Source organism: Herpailurus yagouaroundi, unplaced genomic scaffold, assembly GCF_014898765.1.
Source record: "Herpailurus yagouaroundi ecotype Mexico unplaced genomic scaffold, PumYag 159, whole genome shotgun sequence".
Taxonomy (NCBI): Eukaryota; Metazoa; Chordata; class Mammalia; order Carnivora; family Felidae; genus Herpailurus; species Herpailurus yagouaroundi.
In genome coordinates, this window is record NW_024412400.1 from 66,185,106 (window position 1) to 66,204,685 (window position 19,580).

General features: G+C 36.3%; 1 protein-coding gene across 2 annotated transcripts in view; it reads right to left on the reverse strand.

The window, feature by feature from the left end:
• Window positions 1–19,580, reverse strand: part of SPATA16 (spermatogenesis associated 16) — a 257,968-nt gene that overhangs the window by 225,446 nt on the left and 12,942 nt on the right. For both annotated transcript variants that reach the window (XM_040480776.1, XM_040480775.1), the window contains exon 2: window positions 1,758–2,388. In XM_040480776.1, coding sequence (XP_040336710.1) covers window positions 1,758–2,369 — 612 coding nt within the window. In that variant the 5' untranslated portion in view covers window positions 2,370–2,388. The remainder of the gene's footprint in view (window positions 1–1,757; window positions 2,389–19,580) is intronic.

Sequence of the window (19,580 nt, forward strand, 5' to 3'; positions counted from 1 at the left end):
AGAGAGTGGGGGCAGAGAGGGAGGCAGACAGGGAAAGAGACAGAGAGAGAGAGAGAGAGAGAGAGACAGAGAGAGATTGTGCATAAGAGAGAGTCAGAACAAAAGCATTTTCTAGAACAATTATATCTTGGGGTCATTAAAACCTGATTCAAATTTTGTAATTTTGAACATTGATTGGGTTATGGAAAAACCAGATATAAGTTAGTGCAAATACCTTTTTGCTTCTATCTAGACTTAATTTGAAGTTTATATCCTTTCTTATTTTATGCTTTTTTTCATTTCCAACATAATTATTTTTCTTCATCTTCAAAACTTTACCTTTAACTCTGCTTCCCCCACCCTCAAAAAACAATTTTTGCTGAAAATGGCCCTAAGTGGAAGATCTCAGGGTTCTTCTTGAGCCTTTCTTCAGGATCCTTTCCTCAGCGAGAAGCTCTGGTGTTTAGCTCAAAAGTACAGCATAGGACTCTCAGTGATTTGTGGATAACTTAATTTGGGGGCACTTTTTCCATAGTGCACAAGTTTACGTAATGCATTATTCTTCCCTTCTTTGTGTAGATGACCCTTTGTGAAGACAGAAATATTTATAGATGCATCTATTTTTACACTACCTCATCATTTCATATCTCTTTGGGCCTCCTTTTCTGTGCTTAAAGTTTCTTTTTAAATATTTAGGGGACCAATTGTCTGGTATTATCCATTAATAATTCATTGTAAATGTAGTCATTTTAACCTGCAAATAACAGTGTAAATAATACTTGACTCTTTAAATCTCTATCACAAACATGTCATACTAACTTCTGCTCATGCCTCCTGTCTTATGGTAGATCCATTGCCCCTTTATCCTATCTCTTTTTAACTGGTTTACTGGTTTGTCTCCCTCACCAGACTGTTAGAGGGAAAAAAACATGTTCTAGCTCATTTTTTATATCTCCAGTGGCCACCAAGCACATATAGAATGCATTAACATTTTTTTTTTGTAATTAATGAAATATGCCAATATTGTCAGGCCAATAGGACTTTTAGTGACAAACTTTGGTCCTTTCATAGGTTCAGTGAGTCATAAGATGGAACAATTTTTCCCACCACCTATTTTGTGTTTTAGTGGTGACTCCCAATTTTATTTGAGTCCATGGGCTATTTCGTTATGTCATAAACAATACTGACCAATTTACCTGCTTGCAGAGAGAAAAATAATTATTTATAAAGCTCACTAGAAAGGGAAGGAAAGTGAAATTTGATGATAAAGTAAAATCGTGCTATTTTATTTTTAATAAGTATCAGGCATAAATTATCAGCCCATGCTAAACAGTAAAGATGGTTACGTTTAATCATGAAGACTACATTATCAAAAGGGAAAATTCATATACTCATTAACTGCCTATTTCTAGAGAGAAAATCTATATTCTACCCACCACCACTGTTTTAAAACTTTATGGGTTTTGTAGGTATACTTCTAAATTACAAAACCAACTGCATTTTTATATGTTGCCATTCACTGCAGGGTTTGTTAACAGAGAAAAATCATGAGGTTTGCTTTTGGGGTGCTTTCTATATGTTAAGTGCACACAGGCATATAATTTGCAGGCATACCTTATTTGCTTTATGTAAACTGGGAATCATATAATCCTGATATCATTCAATATTTTCACTCCATGATCACTGTTCATTACAGTATGATCAGAGCTGCTCAATGTAATCACACTTTCCATTTCACAGCTTCCTGTAATCAATCTATATATTCTTTAATCCCATACCTCCAATGCTGTTCTGAACTGTCCTGCTGCCACGGCGTATTTCTTTTGTCTGTAGCAAGAGCTGGCATCCTTTAAGGCTAACTGAAGCCATTTGTCAATCTGAGGCAGAAAGCTGAAATTAGGTACATGCAGAGGGTCTACAATTTCAGCAGCTTGGCATGATGGTCGAATCCCAGTAGACACGAAGGACTCTACAAACTCATAGCTCACATCCTCTTCATCGACGTAGACCAACTTCGCCTCCACATCCATGATATTTTTTAAGGGGATGTGAGGCAGAGGCATGGTGATCAATGTGCTGTCAAGTTCCGTTATCTTTGCCTCTTTCTTTCCAGCTGGCTTTTCTTCATTTTCTGCCTTTCTTTTAAAAGCCACTTTCTCTAAATCATTGCTATGTTTTTCTTTGATGCTCTTTGTCATTTTTATTCTTTCCACTGTGATTTCTACCTGTTTATCTCCACAACTTTTCTTAACTTCTTGTGATGTTTCCAGGATGCGTGGCTGGCTTGCTAAGGTAGACATTTTCTTGTTTGTGTTTATCTTTGGGACAAGCTGGTCAGGACAGTCCCTATTCACTGTATTCTCCAAATTCCTACTGCTTCCTGAATCCATTGATTCCCCTCTGCAACTCTTGGAAGGGTGAGAAGAAGGAAAATAATTAAAACAATGTTTTGAAGTTCCAATGGTTTAAAACTATAGTTAAATTCATTTGAAATACTTTTTTATTCATTACGGGTATTCACTACCTTAAATTTAGTAAAACTGTATGTACATTATCTGCTGAGAGTTTTACTAGAGAAGAATATGTTTCAATCTCAAAACTCACCAAGAACTTGTTGAAAACACATTTAGACAATGTCTTTAAAAATAATCATCTATAGCTGAACAACACTGAATGAACATTTTTATGGGGTTCCTAAACTCACTGAATAGGAAAACCTTATACATAGGCACTGAGGACAAAAAAAAGACTAAAAAAATCCATCTCAATATTAATTTCCTCAGAAAGGCAGGTGGTCTAGAATTCATTATAAAATATACTGCTAACCTGCATAATAGACTTGGAAGTCTAAAGAAACCACAGCTGCTTCCTCTGAAAAGCTTCAGAAAATGTTGTAAGCACAATGTTTCCTCAATTTATTTCTTCCTTTAGTAATGAAAATATCAGGTTTAAACAGCTTTAAAGATAACTATTATTCAGAACTGATTTGATAGCAGAACATGACCTTCAACCTCACATTAATGTGGAGCCATATATGCATCTTGAGTCTACTGTATTAATACTTTTGTAGCAATATTATCAATGCTGTACTTCTAAGATGAGACATTTTCCTAAATCATTAATGTTCAAAAAATATAATAACTAATGGTCTTTAGATTCAAAGGCATACTATCTCTGATGCTAGATTAGTTTAAAAACATAAAATGTCCTCAGACTTAATAATTATGTAGTATAATTGTATCCTATTTTTTGAGACTCTTTTACCTATCAGCTTCTGTCCTAGAAACAACTCTGTAGGGTATATAGGAATAAGAACCAACATTTTCCAAAGAAACTAAAGGATAGAGAGGTTACGCTGCTTATCCATGTCATGCTGTTGATCATTAGTGTTTTTTTAAATGTTTATTTATTTTGAGAGAAAGAGCACGAGTGGGGGAGGTACGGGGGGCGGGGGGGGGGGTGGACAGAGGATCTGATGCGGGCTCTGTGCTGACAGCAAAGAACCCGATGTGGGGCTGGAACTCACAGACCATGAGATCATCACCTGATCCAAAGTTGGATACTCGAACAACTGAGCCACCCAGGTGCCCTGGTCATTGGTTTTTTTTTAATCTTGGTATAATACAACCAGGATTGCTGTTTCCTCCCTAAGACTTCCACTCACTACTCTTAACCTTCTTCACTCTCTTCCTCTCTTAGCATGCTGTTATTGAGGATAGCTAATGGCAGACTTCCATCAGAACACAAAGAGAAAAACACAAGAAAGAAGGGCTGAGGATGCCAATAAGATGGCAATGACTTAAAAGCTAACATTCTTGCTTCTTCTCATCTACCACAAGGACAGTACCTGGCTGAAGATAAAGTCTTGAGTTGCTTCTCAAAACTTAATAATTTTATTAAAGTTGTTGATTATTTTCTTTTGTTTGAAAGACAGCAGTTTGCCTATAGAAAACTTTTAAAACACCCTGAAATTTGACCTGGCAATTCTTTTTTTAAATGATTTTATTGAGAGAGAGAGTGCCAGTAGGGGAGGGGCAGAGAGGGTGAGAGAGAGAGAGAGAGAGAGAGAGAGAGAGAGAGAGAGAGAGAGAATCCGAAGAGGCTCAGAGCTGTCAGTGCAGAGCCTGATGCAGGGCTAGAACACACAAATCATGAGATCATAACCTGAGCCTGACCCGAGCCAAAGTTAGATGTGCTTAACCAACTGAGCCACCCAGGTGCCCCTGATCCAGTAAATCTTAAGGAAAGTAAAGGACAAAGCAAAACTGTATATATAGCTGTTAACCTTTCTCCCCCTACCATTATACATTTGTGTCATCAGAAAGGGCTTACATGAAACATGGACATATCAAAAACCCTACTGTAATGGCCCAGACTATCTCAAAGGATAGATCAAGTTCCAATAATTCTAGTAATAGCAATCTTGGGTGTCGATTTGTAAAAGTTTAATATTAGAATATTTCCCCAAAGATTTATACTGACATATTAGAGTTGTGTGTCTATGGGGAAAAACACCTGAAAAATAAAATAAAATTTTGCCAGTCTGTATTATGCTCAATATTTAAGAAGATCCCCATGACTGGGAATCATAGGCCCCATTAACACAGCATTACTTTGTGCAATGCTGTGTTTTCTTTTCTTCTCTTGGAATCATGGATGGCATCCAATACATTTTTTGGACCACTGATGTGGCTAGTCAGAGTGGTGAGGGGAAAACTGTGTCGGCCATCACTCTATCTTATGTTTGCTCTTGTGCCACGTATGATTTGGGTTGAGCAAAAGTTAGCTTCAGTCCTTGAATTAGGATCTTTGTGAGATGAACACTAGAAATATACATCTATACTAAAAAGTTTCATTCAGTAGCAAGGTGCAGAAATGGAAGTAGCACAATTCCAACACCCCCCATATACATTATATAGTTTGCTTGCTTGTTTGTTTATTCATTTTTGAGAGACAAAGAAACAGAGTGTGAGTGGGGGAGGGTCAGAGAGAGAGGGAGACACAGTTCTGAAGCAGGCTCCAGGCTCTGAGCTGTCAGCACAGCTGACATGTCTCACAAACTGCGACATCATGACCTGAGCTGAAGTTGGTGCTTAACCGACTGAGCCAGGCAGGCGCCCCGCATTATATAGTTTTTTAAATGTTGTATGAAATTTTGAGTAAAATTTATAAACTACAATGTGGCTAAGTTCTGAACACAGATGGATTCTTATGAATACTATAGAAATTATACTTATGTTCCCTTCTTGGTCTAATGCTATTTGTGAAGCAAAAAAGATGTAGCTGTTGAAACTTGCTTAAAGCTCAAAATATTGAATTTTAAGAATTTATATTCATTCTTACAATAGACTGCAAAATATAACCAGGAATTGCTGGTAGGTGACCTACTCCAAAATTTTCATGGTATCTTTCAGGTATCTTTTCTAAGCTCTCTATTTTCAAGAACCAATGATTAAAATGTATCATAATATCTATATTTGGTTGTAGTTAGTAACATTTTTAGCATCTACAGCAGCATTACCTATCTCTTCTGCATTTATTGCACATTTCTTGACACCCGTATACGTTACACCCGTATAACCTTATCTTTATGACCATTTCTTCTAGAAGGTAATTGTTCTCCCTCTCTCTCTCCCCCACCTTCCTCCCTCCCTCCCTTCCTCTATTTTTCCTTCAGATTGCCCACTCCAATATTCCCTCCCAAGCCCTTTTTCATTGCAAGATGGAAGGTTTGATTGCTCTTAAGAAACAGGCATCTGAATATTTCTGCATCAGTCCTTAAACTACTTATAGAAATCATAATTTTTGTCTTCAGTGCAGTTTTGTACAAGAAACAATAATAAAGGAAGAAAAAGTGTACATGATCCACAGAACACTCAGAAGGAATAAATATGAGGGCAGATGTTTTGTTTTTAAACATCTGGAAGGTCAACTATTATAAATTTGTACAAGAAACAATAATCCAGGCCCCCTCAAAAACCCAGAATAAATATGTGAATGTCTGAAAATGGCCTAAATGTGCAGGCTAGGCTGAAAAAGTATGGCCAAGCCCAATCAATACTTTTCAGTGTTGGTTACAAATCAGGTGACTTCAGCTTCAGATTTAGAGCCTGTTCTTTACAAAAATTATTGCATGTCTCCAGAAGGGTTATGCAACTGCTCACTTATAGCTTTTTAAAAATATTATAAAACTCCATTTAAGTAATCTGGAATTCAAGGCCTTTCACCACCTAGCCCAATGTGTGTTTCCAGACTTATTTAGCACTCCTTCTATAAACTGCTCTCAAGTCAAGCTGAACTTGTTACTTCCAAAAGATACCCATTTTTAGTCTGTCTGCTAAGAATTCTCCATCTTCCTGTTCCCACCTCATTCTACCTGCCCAAACCTAGCTAGAACTTATCCATCTCTCCCTCCTCAGAATACCTACAACATTTATACCACTTATTTCCTACATTGCAGTTATGCATGAATGACTTATTTCTTCCAATGAGCTCCCTAAAAGCAGATATATGCTTTATTTATCTTCACATTAGTTCAGCACTTTGCATAGAGTAGGCATTCAATAGATGTTGATCAATATGGATGCTGTGAATCAAGGGCTAATTTACACATTTTAAGAGAAACAAAATTGGATTTTTAGAAGGATATGGCCTGTAACTCTGCAAAAGTTGTTTCTGAGATGTTTTGCTAAATTTTTAAATTTTTTTATTTTAAATTCAGTCCTGGATAAAGTACATTTTCTTCTTTGATAGTTCAAGTGAATCATGTACCAACTAGATTTAAACTATCAACCTCTTCATTTTTTTTTTAGTAGTCAAGTTGATTAACATGACATTAGTCAGTGTTCCTGAGGCACTGAGTTACACTTTAATCATTACTTCAATAAAAATACTTTTAGAGAAAACTATTAGACAATCATTATGTATGTCAAAGAAGTCTTCACTGATAACATTCTGTAAAAATGCCCATTCTTTAATTTAGAAGACAGCACTGCAAAATCGATTTTCTCATAGAGACATACCTTAAAAAAAGATCTCCAGCAATACTTACATGAAACATTAGAACAACTCCAAGGTTTTATAACAAATATAGGTACAAGAAACAAAGAGAGGTTAATGTTCAACCATTTCAATAATATATCATCCAGTGGATTTTCAACACATTTATTTTTTTCTTCAAGCATTTTATCAAGCATTCTTTTCTATGTGGGAGTTTCCACTGCTTCATCAATACCATCAGTGGTTTATATGGCTATTAGTACCACAAATTATTTATTAGAATTTTGATTGAAATAGGCAGCTTGAACAGAGGCAATTCAGAAAAAGAAAACCCTTAAAAATGTGCACTCTGAAACATTCAACATCACAGTTGCTATGGTTTTCTTTCTTAAAAAAAAGAAAAGGATCTAATTTTAACTTGCAGTTAAATGTAACCAGAGAAACATTATGAGAAAAAACATCTTGCTTGTTAGTCCACTAGTACACCTTGATATTTTTAAAAACACACTAAAAATATTTCTTCAGTAATTATGCATTGAATACCTACTAAGAGCAACAAATTGTAATCAGTAAAATAAAGGAAGCTAAAGATGACCCAGACAGGGTCTCAGCATTCTGGAGCTCATAGCTGGAGGTAGAGGTGGAACATGGGGAGGACGGATGTATAGATAAACAACTTTATACAGAGGAGACACTATCTTATTACACTGTGAACTACTGGAGAAGTGGAAATGTGTCACAATCCTTTTACTATCCTGATGTCTAGTTCCTTCAGAGCCTGGAATATAATAGGCCCTCAATGCACATTTGTTATTCAAATGGGTGCATGGCTGAGGTGAGTACTATGGTAGCAATAATGGACGCGCTTCTGTGGGAAAATGTGACTGATGCAGTTTCAAGAGATTTGCTTTTTAGAATAGGCAGAATGAGAGGTGTCCCTATGCAGGCAATTTTCTTTTCTTTTATCCAAGTACTCATAAGGATAGTCATCATTATCAGAAGGGAGAATGAATTTGGCTCACAATGCTTGTTAAGAAATATAAGAGAAAGCACACCATGTAGTATCATATAAATAATAATAGCAACCAACAAGTACTCCCAGTTTATAAAGTTATCTCACTGGAGGGGCGCCTGGGTGGCTCATTTGGTTAAGCATCCGACTTCAGCTCAGGTCATGATCTCATGGGTCCTGGGTTTGGGCCCCACTTCGGGCTCTGTGCTGACAGCTTGGAGACTGGAAGCTGCTTCAGATTCTATGTCTCCCTCTCTCCCTGCCCCTCCCACACTCCCTCTCTGTCTATGTGTCTCAAAATAAATTTAAAAAACACATTAAAATTTATCTCATTGGATTATCCTATTTGTTTTTCATAACTCTTTTGCCTAAGTATTAGTACCTTCATTTTACTAATGAGGAAACCAGAAGATCAACTTGAAAGAGATCATCAAGAGAGTTTACTATATCTAAGATTCGAACCCAGGACATCTGCTGTCAAATTCCATACCTTTTGGATGATAGGATAATCAATTCCTGTGCACTGCACCACAATTTGATTGGGATTTATACTTTGCCTACCTTAACTTTTTTTTTTTAACTTAATAATCAGATACTAACTTTAATGCTTTTTTATTGCATAGAACTCCATTTAAAATGGTAAGAAAATGAACTGGCAATTTCTGGTTAGCAAGTATATGAACCAAATTTGTTGAGAAAGACATTAGATTTTAGATCTACTTCATTAACTAGTTAGTTGCAAGTGTAAGTGTGGCCTGTTATTTTCCAGCAGTCATTCAATTCAGAAAACAATGATGTGCACATTAAACTGCCACATGAGTGGATTCCAGGAACTTCAAACTTGAAATGACCAAACATTTGCTGATCACTAAGTCACCAAATGGGAATAATGGCATCAAAGCAACTGTACTTCCTGTATCTGGTACATTGTGAACATTTGTCATGTCGCTTCGGAGAGAGCTCTAGAAAGGTGGCTTCATCAAGGTATTCTGTAGTGGAAAGAGAATTCAGGTTGGAGTTGCAAGATAGGTTTGAATTCTGGATTTATTATTTATTAACTGAACATTCTGGGAGAAATTATCCAACTTCTCTAAGCATTATTTTCCTCCTCTGGAAATGGGAATGATTGGATACATGAGAATTATGTGAGAATCAAATGAAATAATTTATGTAATGGCACATAAATTAAGAGAAGAGGTGAGGGCGCCTGGGTGGCGCAGTCGGTTAAGCGTCCGACTTCAGCCAGGTCACGATCTCGCGGTCCGTGAGTTCGAGCCCCGCGTCGGGCTCTGGGCTGATGGCTCAGAGCTTGGAGCGTGTTTCCGATTCTGTGTCTCCCTCTCTCTCTGCCCCTCCCCGTTCATGCTCTGTCTCTCTCTGTCCCAAAAATAAATAAACGTTGAAAAAAAAAAAAAAAAAGAGAAGAGGTGAGGTCATTACACAAGCAGCCTCCTGGAGCATCCCTTGGCTTTTTCAAAGGCTAAACCCTTTTGTCTGGATCCCATGTCTCTATATTATCAATGACTGTACTCTTACAATGTAACCAGAGAAACATGGTTTCTCTGTATCAATGACTGTACTCTTTCCATATCATTTCTTCCTCTCTTGCTTAATCCTGTTGATGTGCACACTAATTTAGCAATATCTTTTTTAAATTTTATTTTATATATAGAGAGAGTGTGTGTGTGAGTGGGGAAGAGGGAAGGAGAGAGAATCTTAAGCAGGCTCCATACCCAACACGGAGCCTAATGTGGGGTTTGATCCCACGACCCTGGATCATGATCTGAGCTGAAATCAAGAGCTGGCCGCTAAACCAAGTGAGCCACCCATGCACCCCACAGCAACACTTTGAAGAAAAACAAGCGTGCAAACTCCCCTGCCTCCACATCTTCCTGCTGCTATCCCCTGTTGCTGCTTCCATCCACTGCAAAATGGCTGAAGATAATTTTTTATATTCTCTGCATCTGTTTTTTCATCACATATTCTCATCCCAAGCCACTCTCTTCAGACATCAGTCCCTACCATTCCATTAAGACTGCTCTTGTACAAAGAAATAACAGGGAATATGGTCAGCAATATTATAACAGCCTCATATGGTGACAGATGGTAGCTATTATGTGGTGAGCATAATATATAGAGAAGTTGAATCACTATGTTATACACCTGAAACTAATGTAACATTGCATGTCAACTATTTTCAAATAAAAAAAATTAAAAGAAAAGAGAATTTTAAGAAAGGGTCCTCAAGATTTTTCTGTTTCTGGCCCTAGGCTCTCATCTGCCATAGCACAAAGCCACACTCTTCACAAGTGACATTCTTTAGCAGCATACTTTTTGAAAAACTTTTTTTTACTGTTTATTTATTTTTGTGAGAGAGAGACAGAGAGACAGAGAGACAGAGAGAGAGAGAGAGAGAGAGAGAGCACAAGTGGCAGGGAGGGCAGAGAGAAAGAGGGACAGAGGATCCAAAGTGCGCTTGGTGCTGACAACAGAAAGGCCTATACAGGGTTCAAACTCATGAACCATGAGATCAAGACTTGAGCAGAAGTTGGACACGTAACTGATTGAGCCACCCAGGTGTCCCAGAACACTTCTTCTCATCTTTTATGACACCATGCTCTTCCTTTTTTCTTGTTAGTTCACTGGCTGCATATTCTCAGGCTTCTGGGTTGGCTCTTCCTCTTATGTTCCATTTGAGAGGTGGAGCCATTTGTTTTCTCCAACTACATTTTCTCCTAAGGTGACTGGTCTAGTCCTATAGCTTCAAATTTCATCAAATGCTCTTAACTCCTAGTGTTACAACTCTAGCCCTTGTATACTCTCAGAATTTCAAAATTGTATACCTTACTGTCTATGTGACATCTCTGCTTGAATTGTCTAATATGAATCTTAAAATTAAGCCCAAAACAAATCTCTTAATTTCCATTCCCTCAAACTGCCCCTCTTCCAGTCCTCCCCATTCCAGTGTATGCTCCCCATATCTATCCAGTTGACCAGGACAGAACTTTACAAGTTATCTTTGATTCCATTCCTTTTTTTCACTTACCCCCCATCCTCCAACCCATCAGCAGGTCCTATGCATGGACTCTTTCTTTCAAAGTTTCACCTCTTTGCATATCCATAACAATACTTTCCTCTAGGCCCCAAGATCTCCTGCCTAGATTATGACAATTGCTTCCTCACACACAGCAATACAAATCATCCTTTTAAATGAAAATCGGATCCCACCACTTTCCTGGTTAAAACATTTCAAGGGCTGCCCATAACCCCTGGAATAGAATACAAATCCCTATGCCTCTTCTCCCTCTGAAAGTTTATCACATCTTTCCTCCCTTTTCTATTATGTTCCAGTCATTTAGCTTTCATTCTATTCTAATTTAACAAGTACATTCTTATCTTGGAACCTTTGTACTAGTTGGGCTGAAGTGTTTTCTTTACTGTGTTTCATGTTATTTAGATCATAGCTTAAATGTTCCCAAAGAAACCTTCTCTGATGAATTAAATCTCTCCATATCACATATTACAGTGATGTTTACTTATATTTCATTAGTATCTATCTTCCTCCACCAGAATAGAAGCTCTGTGAGAGAATGCATCATGAATGCCTAGTTCACTGCTATATTTTCAGAATGTGCTTGACATAGAGTAGGTACACAATAAATATTTGTTGATTGGACAAATGGAAGATTGTATCTTACTGCACATTTAACAAAGAATTCAAAATTATCTTTGTCCCCCCCTTGTTGCACCACATTACAAAGGCTTTGACAGTTTAGTTGAAAGTCACCTAAATAGAAGCCAGCTGGCTTCACCACTGAAAGCTTTTCCAGGCACTGTGGCATCCTGTTTCTTTTCTTCTCTTCCTTCCTCCTTTCCCTCCCTTCCCTTCCCTTTCCTTTCTTTCCCTTTCCTTCCTCCTTCCTTTTTCCTTCCTTTCTCCTTTCCTTCCTTCCTTCCTTCCTTCCTTCCTTCCTTCCTTCCTTCCCTCCTTCTTCTTTCTTTTCTTTTCTCTTTTATTTTCTTTCTTTTTCTTTCCTTCCTTCCTTCCTTCCTACATTCCTTCCTTCCTTCCTTCCCGTTTTCTTTCTCTATTTTTACTGTTTGCTACCCTAAGTCAACAATATTTATGACACACCTACCATGGCCTCTTCTACTTTAATCATTATTAGGGAACAAATAATTTGTTTCCCCAATTCTTCGTTAAAGTATGGCTCATATAGAACCAAAAGCACTAGAAAATTAAGACCTTTTTGGGAAAGTGATAATGGCACAACTTACTATCTTTACAAGTGTAGTCCACGGGGGCATGACTGTACTTCTCTAAAGTTTTTAATCTAATTTGATGGTAAAAAACAATAATTCATTTGCTGTTGCAGGTAGGGGAAGTAATGTTTCAGTGTACCTCACAGATATTTGGCTACATTTTTTTCAAGTTTACTTATTTTTTAGTAATCTCTACCCCTAATGTGGGACTCAAAAACTCACAACCCCAGATCAAGAGTCATATGCTCTTTAGACTGAGCCTGCCAGGCACCCCTGGCTACATTTCTTTTTGAAACCTAAATATAATCAGCCTGTCAAATTCATGGATATCCTTAGAGAAAGTTCAAATTTTGTTTTGTTTCTTGGCAAACATTGCTCTGTTCTTTTATTGAAGTGCTCCAAGTTTCCATGTATTTAAGAGATCAAGACTGTACAGATGTGTAAAGAAATTTTCTCCCTTTAACTTTGGTCACCTCTTTAATTCTGTTGATACAGTTCTTAATTCTTAGATTTTCACATTTTGTTTCTTAAACTATAACTCAGAATTGTAGGAGGAGAGACTTTCAACATACTCATATCTAATCTTATTTTGTTGATGCAGAAATGGATTCTTGGGCAGGTGAAATGACCTGCTCATGATCATACAGCAAATTAGTACTTATAAACCATATCTTGCTGTTCTCACAGTACTTTCTACCTCACTCCACTGCCTCCCACCATAATACACAAAGTGAATTGTTATCACAATTGCCATTTACAAATGAAAAAAACATATATTGGATAGCTCAGTGTTTGTTTGTAGAGTCACAAAATTAATGAACAGTAACCATGAAGATTTCATATTTTTTAATGTTTATTTATTTATTTTGAGAGAGAGAGAAAGTGAGTAAGCAGGGGAGGTGCAGAGAGAGGGAGAGAGAGAGAATTCCAAGCAGGCTCTACGCTGTCAGCACAGAGCCAGATGCAGGACTTGAGCCCACGAACCATGATATCATAACCTGAGCTAAAACCAAGAGTCAGACGTTCAACTGACCGAGCCAGCCAGGCACCCCTATTATTTTTTGATCTATCCTTTTTTAATTTCTTAATTGTTCTCAAATATATTTTAAAGTTAAATCTGTCCAGAAGTGGGAACTGTATATTAAAAAAGAAAAATAATAATAAAAAAACCAACTTTCTGTTGGCAATAATTTAAATTTATGGAAAAGTTATAAGAATAATATCAAGAATAAGAGAATATATCAAGAATTCTAAGAATAATATCAGACACACAGACATATACATTTATTAGTTATTCTTCTGGAATCATTTGTAAGTTGTATACATCATGCCTCATTAGCCCTTGTTAATTCAGTGCACATTTCTTAAAATCAGTAATTATCTTATGTAACACAATATATTTATCAAATGTATTGACTTTAACACTGATACAATACTATTGTCTAAACTATTGTCCTGATTCCAATTTTGTCAGTTGTCTTGATAATGTCCTTTTAGTATTTTTCCCCCAGTATAAGATTCAGCCTAAGATAATGTATTGCATGTAGCTGTCATGTCTCTTCAGTTTCTTTTGCTCTGGAACACTTTCTCAGCCTTTCTTTGTCTTCTATGGCATTGGAATTTTTGAAGAATGTGAGTCAGCTATTTTAGAATCTACCTCAATTTGGGTTTGTCTGATATTTCTACATGATTAGATTTAGGTTAGGCATACCCAGTCAGAATGCTACATAATGATATTGTGTCTTTTTCTAGGTATCACATTGGAGGCACCCAATGTCCACTTGTGTTTCTTTGGTAATGTCAATTTTAATCACTTGGTCAAGATGTTAGATTTCTGGAACAGTTGCAACTTAAAAGCGGTCTCTGGGGAGATACTTTGAGACCATGCAATTATTCTGCTCCTCATCAAACTTCGCTCTCTGTTCAGCATCCACTGATGATTCTTGCCTGACCAGTCTTAACTATGATGATTGCAAAATGGTGATTTTCTCTTCTCAATTTATAGTATTACTAGACTGCTTAGATGGAGGGTTGACCATCACTAAAGTATTTGATAAAAACATGCATTTTTGTGAAATACTCTATTGTTTTTTGACTTCATATATCTTCATTTTGTAATTTTTTTAAAAAAGTAAAATCTGTGTTTTTGAGAAATACAGATTAAGTAAAAGTGTACAAAAACATTTAAGTAATAGGCACTACTTTATTTCAAGACATTTAAAAATAAGAAAACTAAATCTTTAGCAACAGAAGGGAATCATAGGGCATACCTACTCTAATTCCTTCATTTTGGAGATAAGGGCAGAGAGGGCACATCCCCACTTGGTGGTAACAGAGTCTGGTTCTAGGTTTCCATCACATCCACATTAAATGTAATCAAAACTTATTTGTTAAAAACATAGTATCTTCATTAGTTGGAAGCAAAAACTCATTGCATCAAGATAAGAGTAGATTGACATGGTGGTGATTTAAAAATATCCACCTGTTAAGAATTCATTAATTCATTCAATTATTCATTCATGATTGACTAAGCAACTACTCTCTGTCATGATCTGTGTCAGCACCAGGATGCAATGTTGAACCAGAGATCACCTCTACTCTCAAAGAGTTTATGATTCAGTGGGAGATCCTATGTTAGTATGCATCAGAATCCCCTGAGGCCTCTTAGTTTCCAGGCCCCACAGATTTTGACTCACTAGGTCTGGGGTGATGTATAGGTATCTGCATATTTAATAAGCAGAGGAGGGCTATAGTAGAAATACAAGAGATCCAAAGCTTTAATATGGTTACTATATGTGCACTATATTCTGAGTCTCCTACTCTACCCTCCTACCACTTGAAATTAAATGTATTAGTAAAATAAATAAATAAATAGGTAAAAACCATGCCAAACCATAAAATAAAATTTTAAAGTGTTCAACAAGGTTAAGATATTATTATGATAACTACTTTTTTGCAGTGTTAAATGCTAGACCAAATTTTTCCAGAAAAGTATTTGTGGGTAATGCTATTTACAGGTGTCCTAAACATGCTCATGGTCAGCTTATTTCAGGGGATTCTGACACAATGGTCCGGTGAGCATGCTGGCCCTGGGCCAGCGCATTCATATTTTTTATTTTGCTGAGGTACAATTGGTCCCTGAGTTGGCGCTGATGAAGCTGACTGCCAGGAAGACAGAGACTGCATTAGCTGTTGATGCTAAAGAAACATTTAAGGCCTTACCTTCCCCAAATGAAGTTTATAAGGATGGATTATTGGTATCATTCATCCATTTAGTAAACAGACACTTGTTGGGTTCCTACTAAGTGAAAATACTGGGCTAATTCCTTGGGGATTACAAAGATGAACAAATGGCTTGTGCTTCATAGAAGCTTGAAAGCCAGAGATAAGAGCTGCTATATGTCTTTCCTGGGAGGGTGTTCCAAGCTTAAGAATCAAAGTAGCATAGAGGACAGGTCACATTTTTTGGACGTAGAGAGATATGGGTTCAAATCCTAACTCTGTTTTCTTACTGAAGAAACTAACCCTTCAGAAAATGTTGGATGAGACTGTTCACGTGATTTGCCTGACAATCAATGGCATAATGTTGTATCTCACTTACCATAGAACCTGATAGGGAAGAGAAAGAGGAAGAGGAAGAGAGAGATATCTATTTATCTACTTACCTATGCATGCCAAGACATTTCACATAAATGTTCCAGTCAAAAGTAGGGTTTATCTGATTTCTTTGAAGATTTTCAGTTTGATATTTTACTAAAGATGATGTAATTATGAGGTACTTTCAAATAGAAATCTTTGGATCTTGTATATATTTGTTTAAGTTATTGTTGCACAAATAACTTTTTTATATTTAATTTGACTTCCTTGCCTCCTTCTTGAAGGCAGCAGACCCAGTTTATAAGCCTGTGAACTACTGTTGGCTGCTGCCTTCCTTCCCAGTGAAAGATACAAGTTGGTAAGTACCACGCATCTTCCCTTCACCCCCTCCAATACCCCTCTGCCTCTGGCTCAGGTCGCTCAAAGCATAGATCCCCTCTCACCCATTCCCAGGTTTGAAACACATAGCCTCATTTGAAGTATAGCCAGTTTCCCTCTAATTTCCTCTGGAATATAAAGAGAGTGAAGAGGTCTCTCTGGGCCTCCTCTACCATACACACTACACTGTCCCTTAACCCTCTCATAAAAAATTATATATATGTGTGTGTATATATATATATATATATGTATATATATGTGTATATATATATATATACACATATATATACATATATGTGTGTGTGTAAAGAAAAATAATAATTTAATTTCTTCCTTCTATATTTTTTAGTGTTATTATTTGAAGATTTCTTCTTAATCTTTTTCTAGTATAAGTGATGATACTTATTTTTGCAGAAATGCATTTGTCTGAGGGAGAAATTAATTTTAGAATTAAGACAGAGGAGATATCAAAAAAGTTTATAAATGCATTTTTTTACTTGTTCAATCAGGTTTCAATTACACTTAATGAAGATTTACAGGTTTATGGAATTGAGAAATATTTGAAAACTGATTGTATATTAATTATCCACTAGTATTTTCCTAATTAATCTTAGAAAAAGAGAACCATGAAGTCAAAGAACTGCTTAGAGAGAAGTTTTGATGTGTATCAAACTTAACACAAAGCCATACTTTATAAATTAGTAATTTTTTCAATCTGAATCTGCCAAAATATATCATTCAAACTATGTGGTTACATGTCAGCTACTAGGGGTGAAGGAAAGTAGTTTGCAGCAGATCAGAACAGTTGTTGAGAAAAAACAGAAAAGCAGGATAAAATACCAAATCATCTGTTGAGTGTACTAGGGCGCTGGGGAGGCAATGAGAAATGGAGAGAGTATACAGCCATTTTCATCCTAGGGGCATTTGCCACTTGGGCATAGGGAGGGAACTAAGAATCTCAGCATCACAGCTGAGGAAGAAGCACCCTTGGGTGATAAAAAAAAACCCCACATAGAGTTGTTTACCACCTCAAAAAATGCCATTTTCTAGGGCTTAATGAGGCAGAATGCTAAAGACCTACATGGAAAGACTGCAAGCCAATGCAAACTTTGGCAGTCTTGTGACAGGGACCTGCAGGAGGAAGGGCCTTGAACCAGACACAGAGGTAGACTCTTTCCAGGGTTGCAACCCGGCCTCAACCTGGAACTGTTTATGATTAAATTATGATGAAATTCCATGTTATCTGTCTAGTGAAGAGAGGGATGAGTTCATTACAGAGGAAGATACATCTGAATCCTCTATAATATTCTATACATAATATACAGTCTTTAATAAAAATTATTAAGTATGCTCTCCAGACTCCCCAAGATAACATAACCAAGAAGCCAAAAGTTGACAACAGAAATGCACCCATAGATAAACATGATATTGAGTCAGTTAAAGAATTTAAAATAAGTCTAATTTTTTGAATATCAAAACAATAGGGGTGAAAAATAAGGAATTTTATTAGAGTATTCACATCTGTAAAAAATGATCAAATAAAAATTCTAGAACTGAGAAATACACTTTCTGAGATTAAGTCATTAGATAGATTACACAAACTGATTTTTAGATGCAGAAGAGAGGGGATTAGTAAATTCAGGGAACAGTAGAAAATATCTGAATTTAAGCAGAAAAGTGGAGTAATGAAAAATATAAAGGAACTTCAGAGAAATGTGGAATACAGTGAAAAAATCTAACAGAAGTGTAGTCGGAACCCCAGAAGGATCAGAGTGAGAATGAAGAGGAAGCAAGGAAGAATTGCAGTAAGGAATGAGGAATAACTGCAGAATTAAATATATGGCCATATACACATAAAAATGAATATTGATTGTCAACTGACTGTATAAAACAATAACAGAAATGTTTCAACCAAGTTTAAAATATATGTAGAATTAAAAGAATGGCAATGATGATACAAAAGATGAGAAAAAGTAAATGGAATTAAAGAATTCTAGTGTTCTAAAATTAGTAGGAATTTGGTAAAAAATCATTTCCATTAGATTGTAATAAGTAAAGGGTTCATATTCTAATTTGGGGGCCCAATGTCGAAGAATAGTAAAAGAATGTATAACTAACAAATTAATTAAGAAAAAACTAAACATTTCTGATTCATCCAAAAATAAAGGCAAGAAATGAAAGAAAAAGGGTCAAATAAAAACCAGGTAACAATATGGTAGATAGAAACCAACATGTACCAGCAATTACTTCAGATTTAAAAATATTAAACATTCTAATTAAGAGTCTAAGGTTATCACACTGGAAAAAATATGAACCCCAGCTATATTCTGCTTATGATAGATATACCCTAAATATAAGAACATAGGAAGGTTAAGAATAGAACTATGCACAAGGACACAGCATGCAAATATCAACCAGGATAATGTGATGGGTCTAACTCTTATCAGACTAAGTAGACTTTATAGTAAGGAGCATTACTAGACATAAACAAGGTGTGGTAGTTATTTATTTACTGTCTTTCAACTCCAAAAGTATCCTTCACCCATTTTTACTAGAACTGAATTCTGCATACCACATTTCTCTTTTTCCAGCTGGCCACCAATAGAGGGTACTAGAGAAACACTGCAAAATTGCAAGGAAAAGAAAGGACTTTTCCTTCTAGTGTTCTGTTTCAACCAGTAGCTTGTGGATCTAAGCCAGCATTTTGTAAGAGTCCAGGCAGCATTTATCTCTGCTGTTGTGGCCCTCACAAAAGGGGTCTTTTTTGGCAAGTTTCCTCATCACATCCTCACTTTTCTTCCAGTTGCCAGGTAAGGGAGTCTCATTTCAGTTACTATTTGTGGGCAGTGAGTTCCAAGGGCAGGTACATCCTCTGCTCAGAGGTTTGAATCTTAGCCTTGCAGAACCTCCTCTAAGATTCCACATTCCTTTTTTGCTTACTTTCAGCTGTAAGAGGAGTAGCCTGCTTGCTTCAGGCCCTAACTCTATAATCCTTCGAGTTCTCTTTCTGCTCTTTTTAGTAGCTAGTCACTTTTTAATTCAGTTAACAATTCTTTGTAGTAAATCTGTTTAATGTAGTTTCTGTTTTCTGACTGTAGCTTAACTGATATAGAAGGATATCTTAAACAATAATTATACTAGTATAATTAGTATAGTATAATAACTAGTATAGTATAATTCTAAATCTGTATTCAGTCAATAACATGGCTTTAAAATACATAAAGCAAAAAATTCACAGAAAATAAGAGGACAAATTAACACATGTCCAATCATAGTAAAAAATTTGACAGAACTTTCCCAATAGCTGACTGATTTTCAGAACCCCTCATCCTAAAAAAAAAGAAAAAGAAAA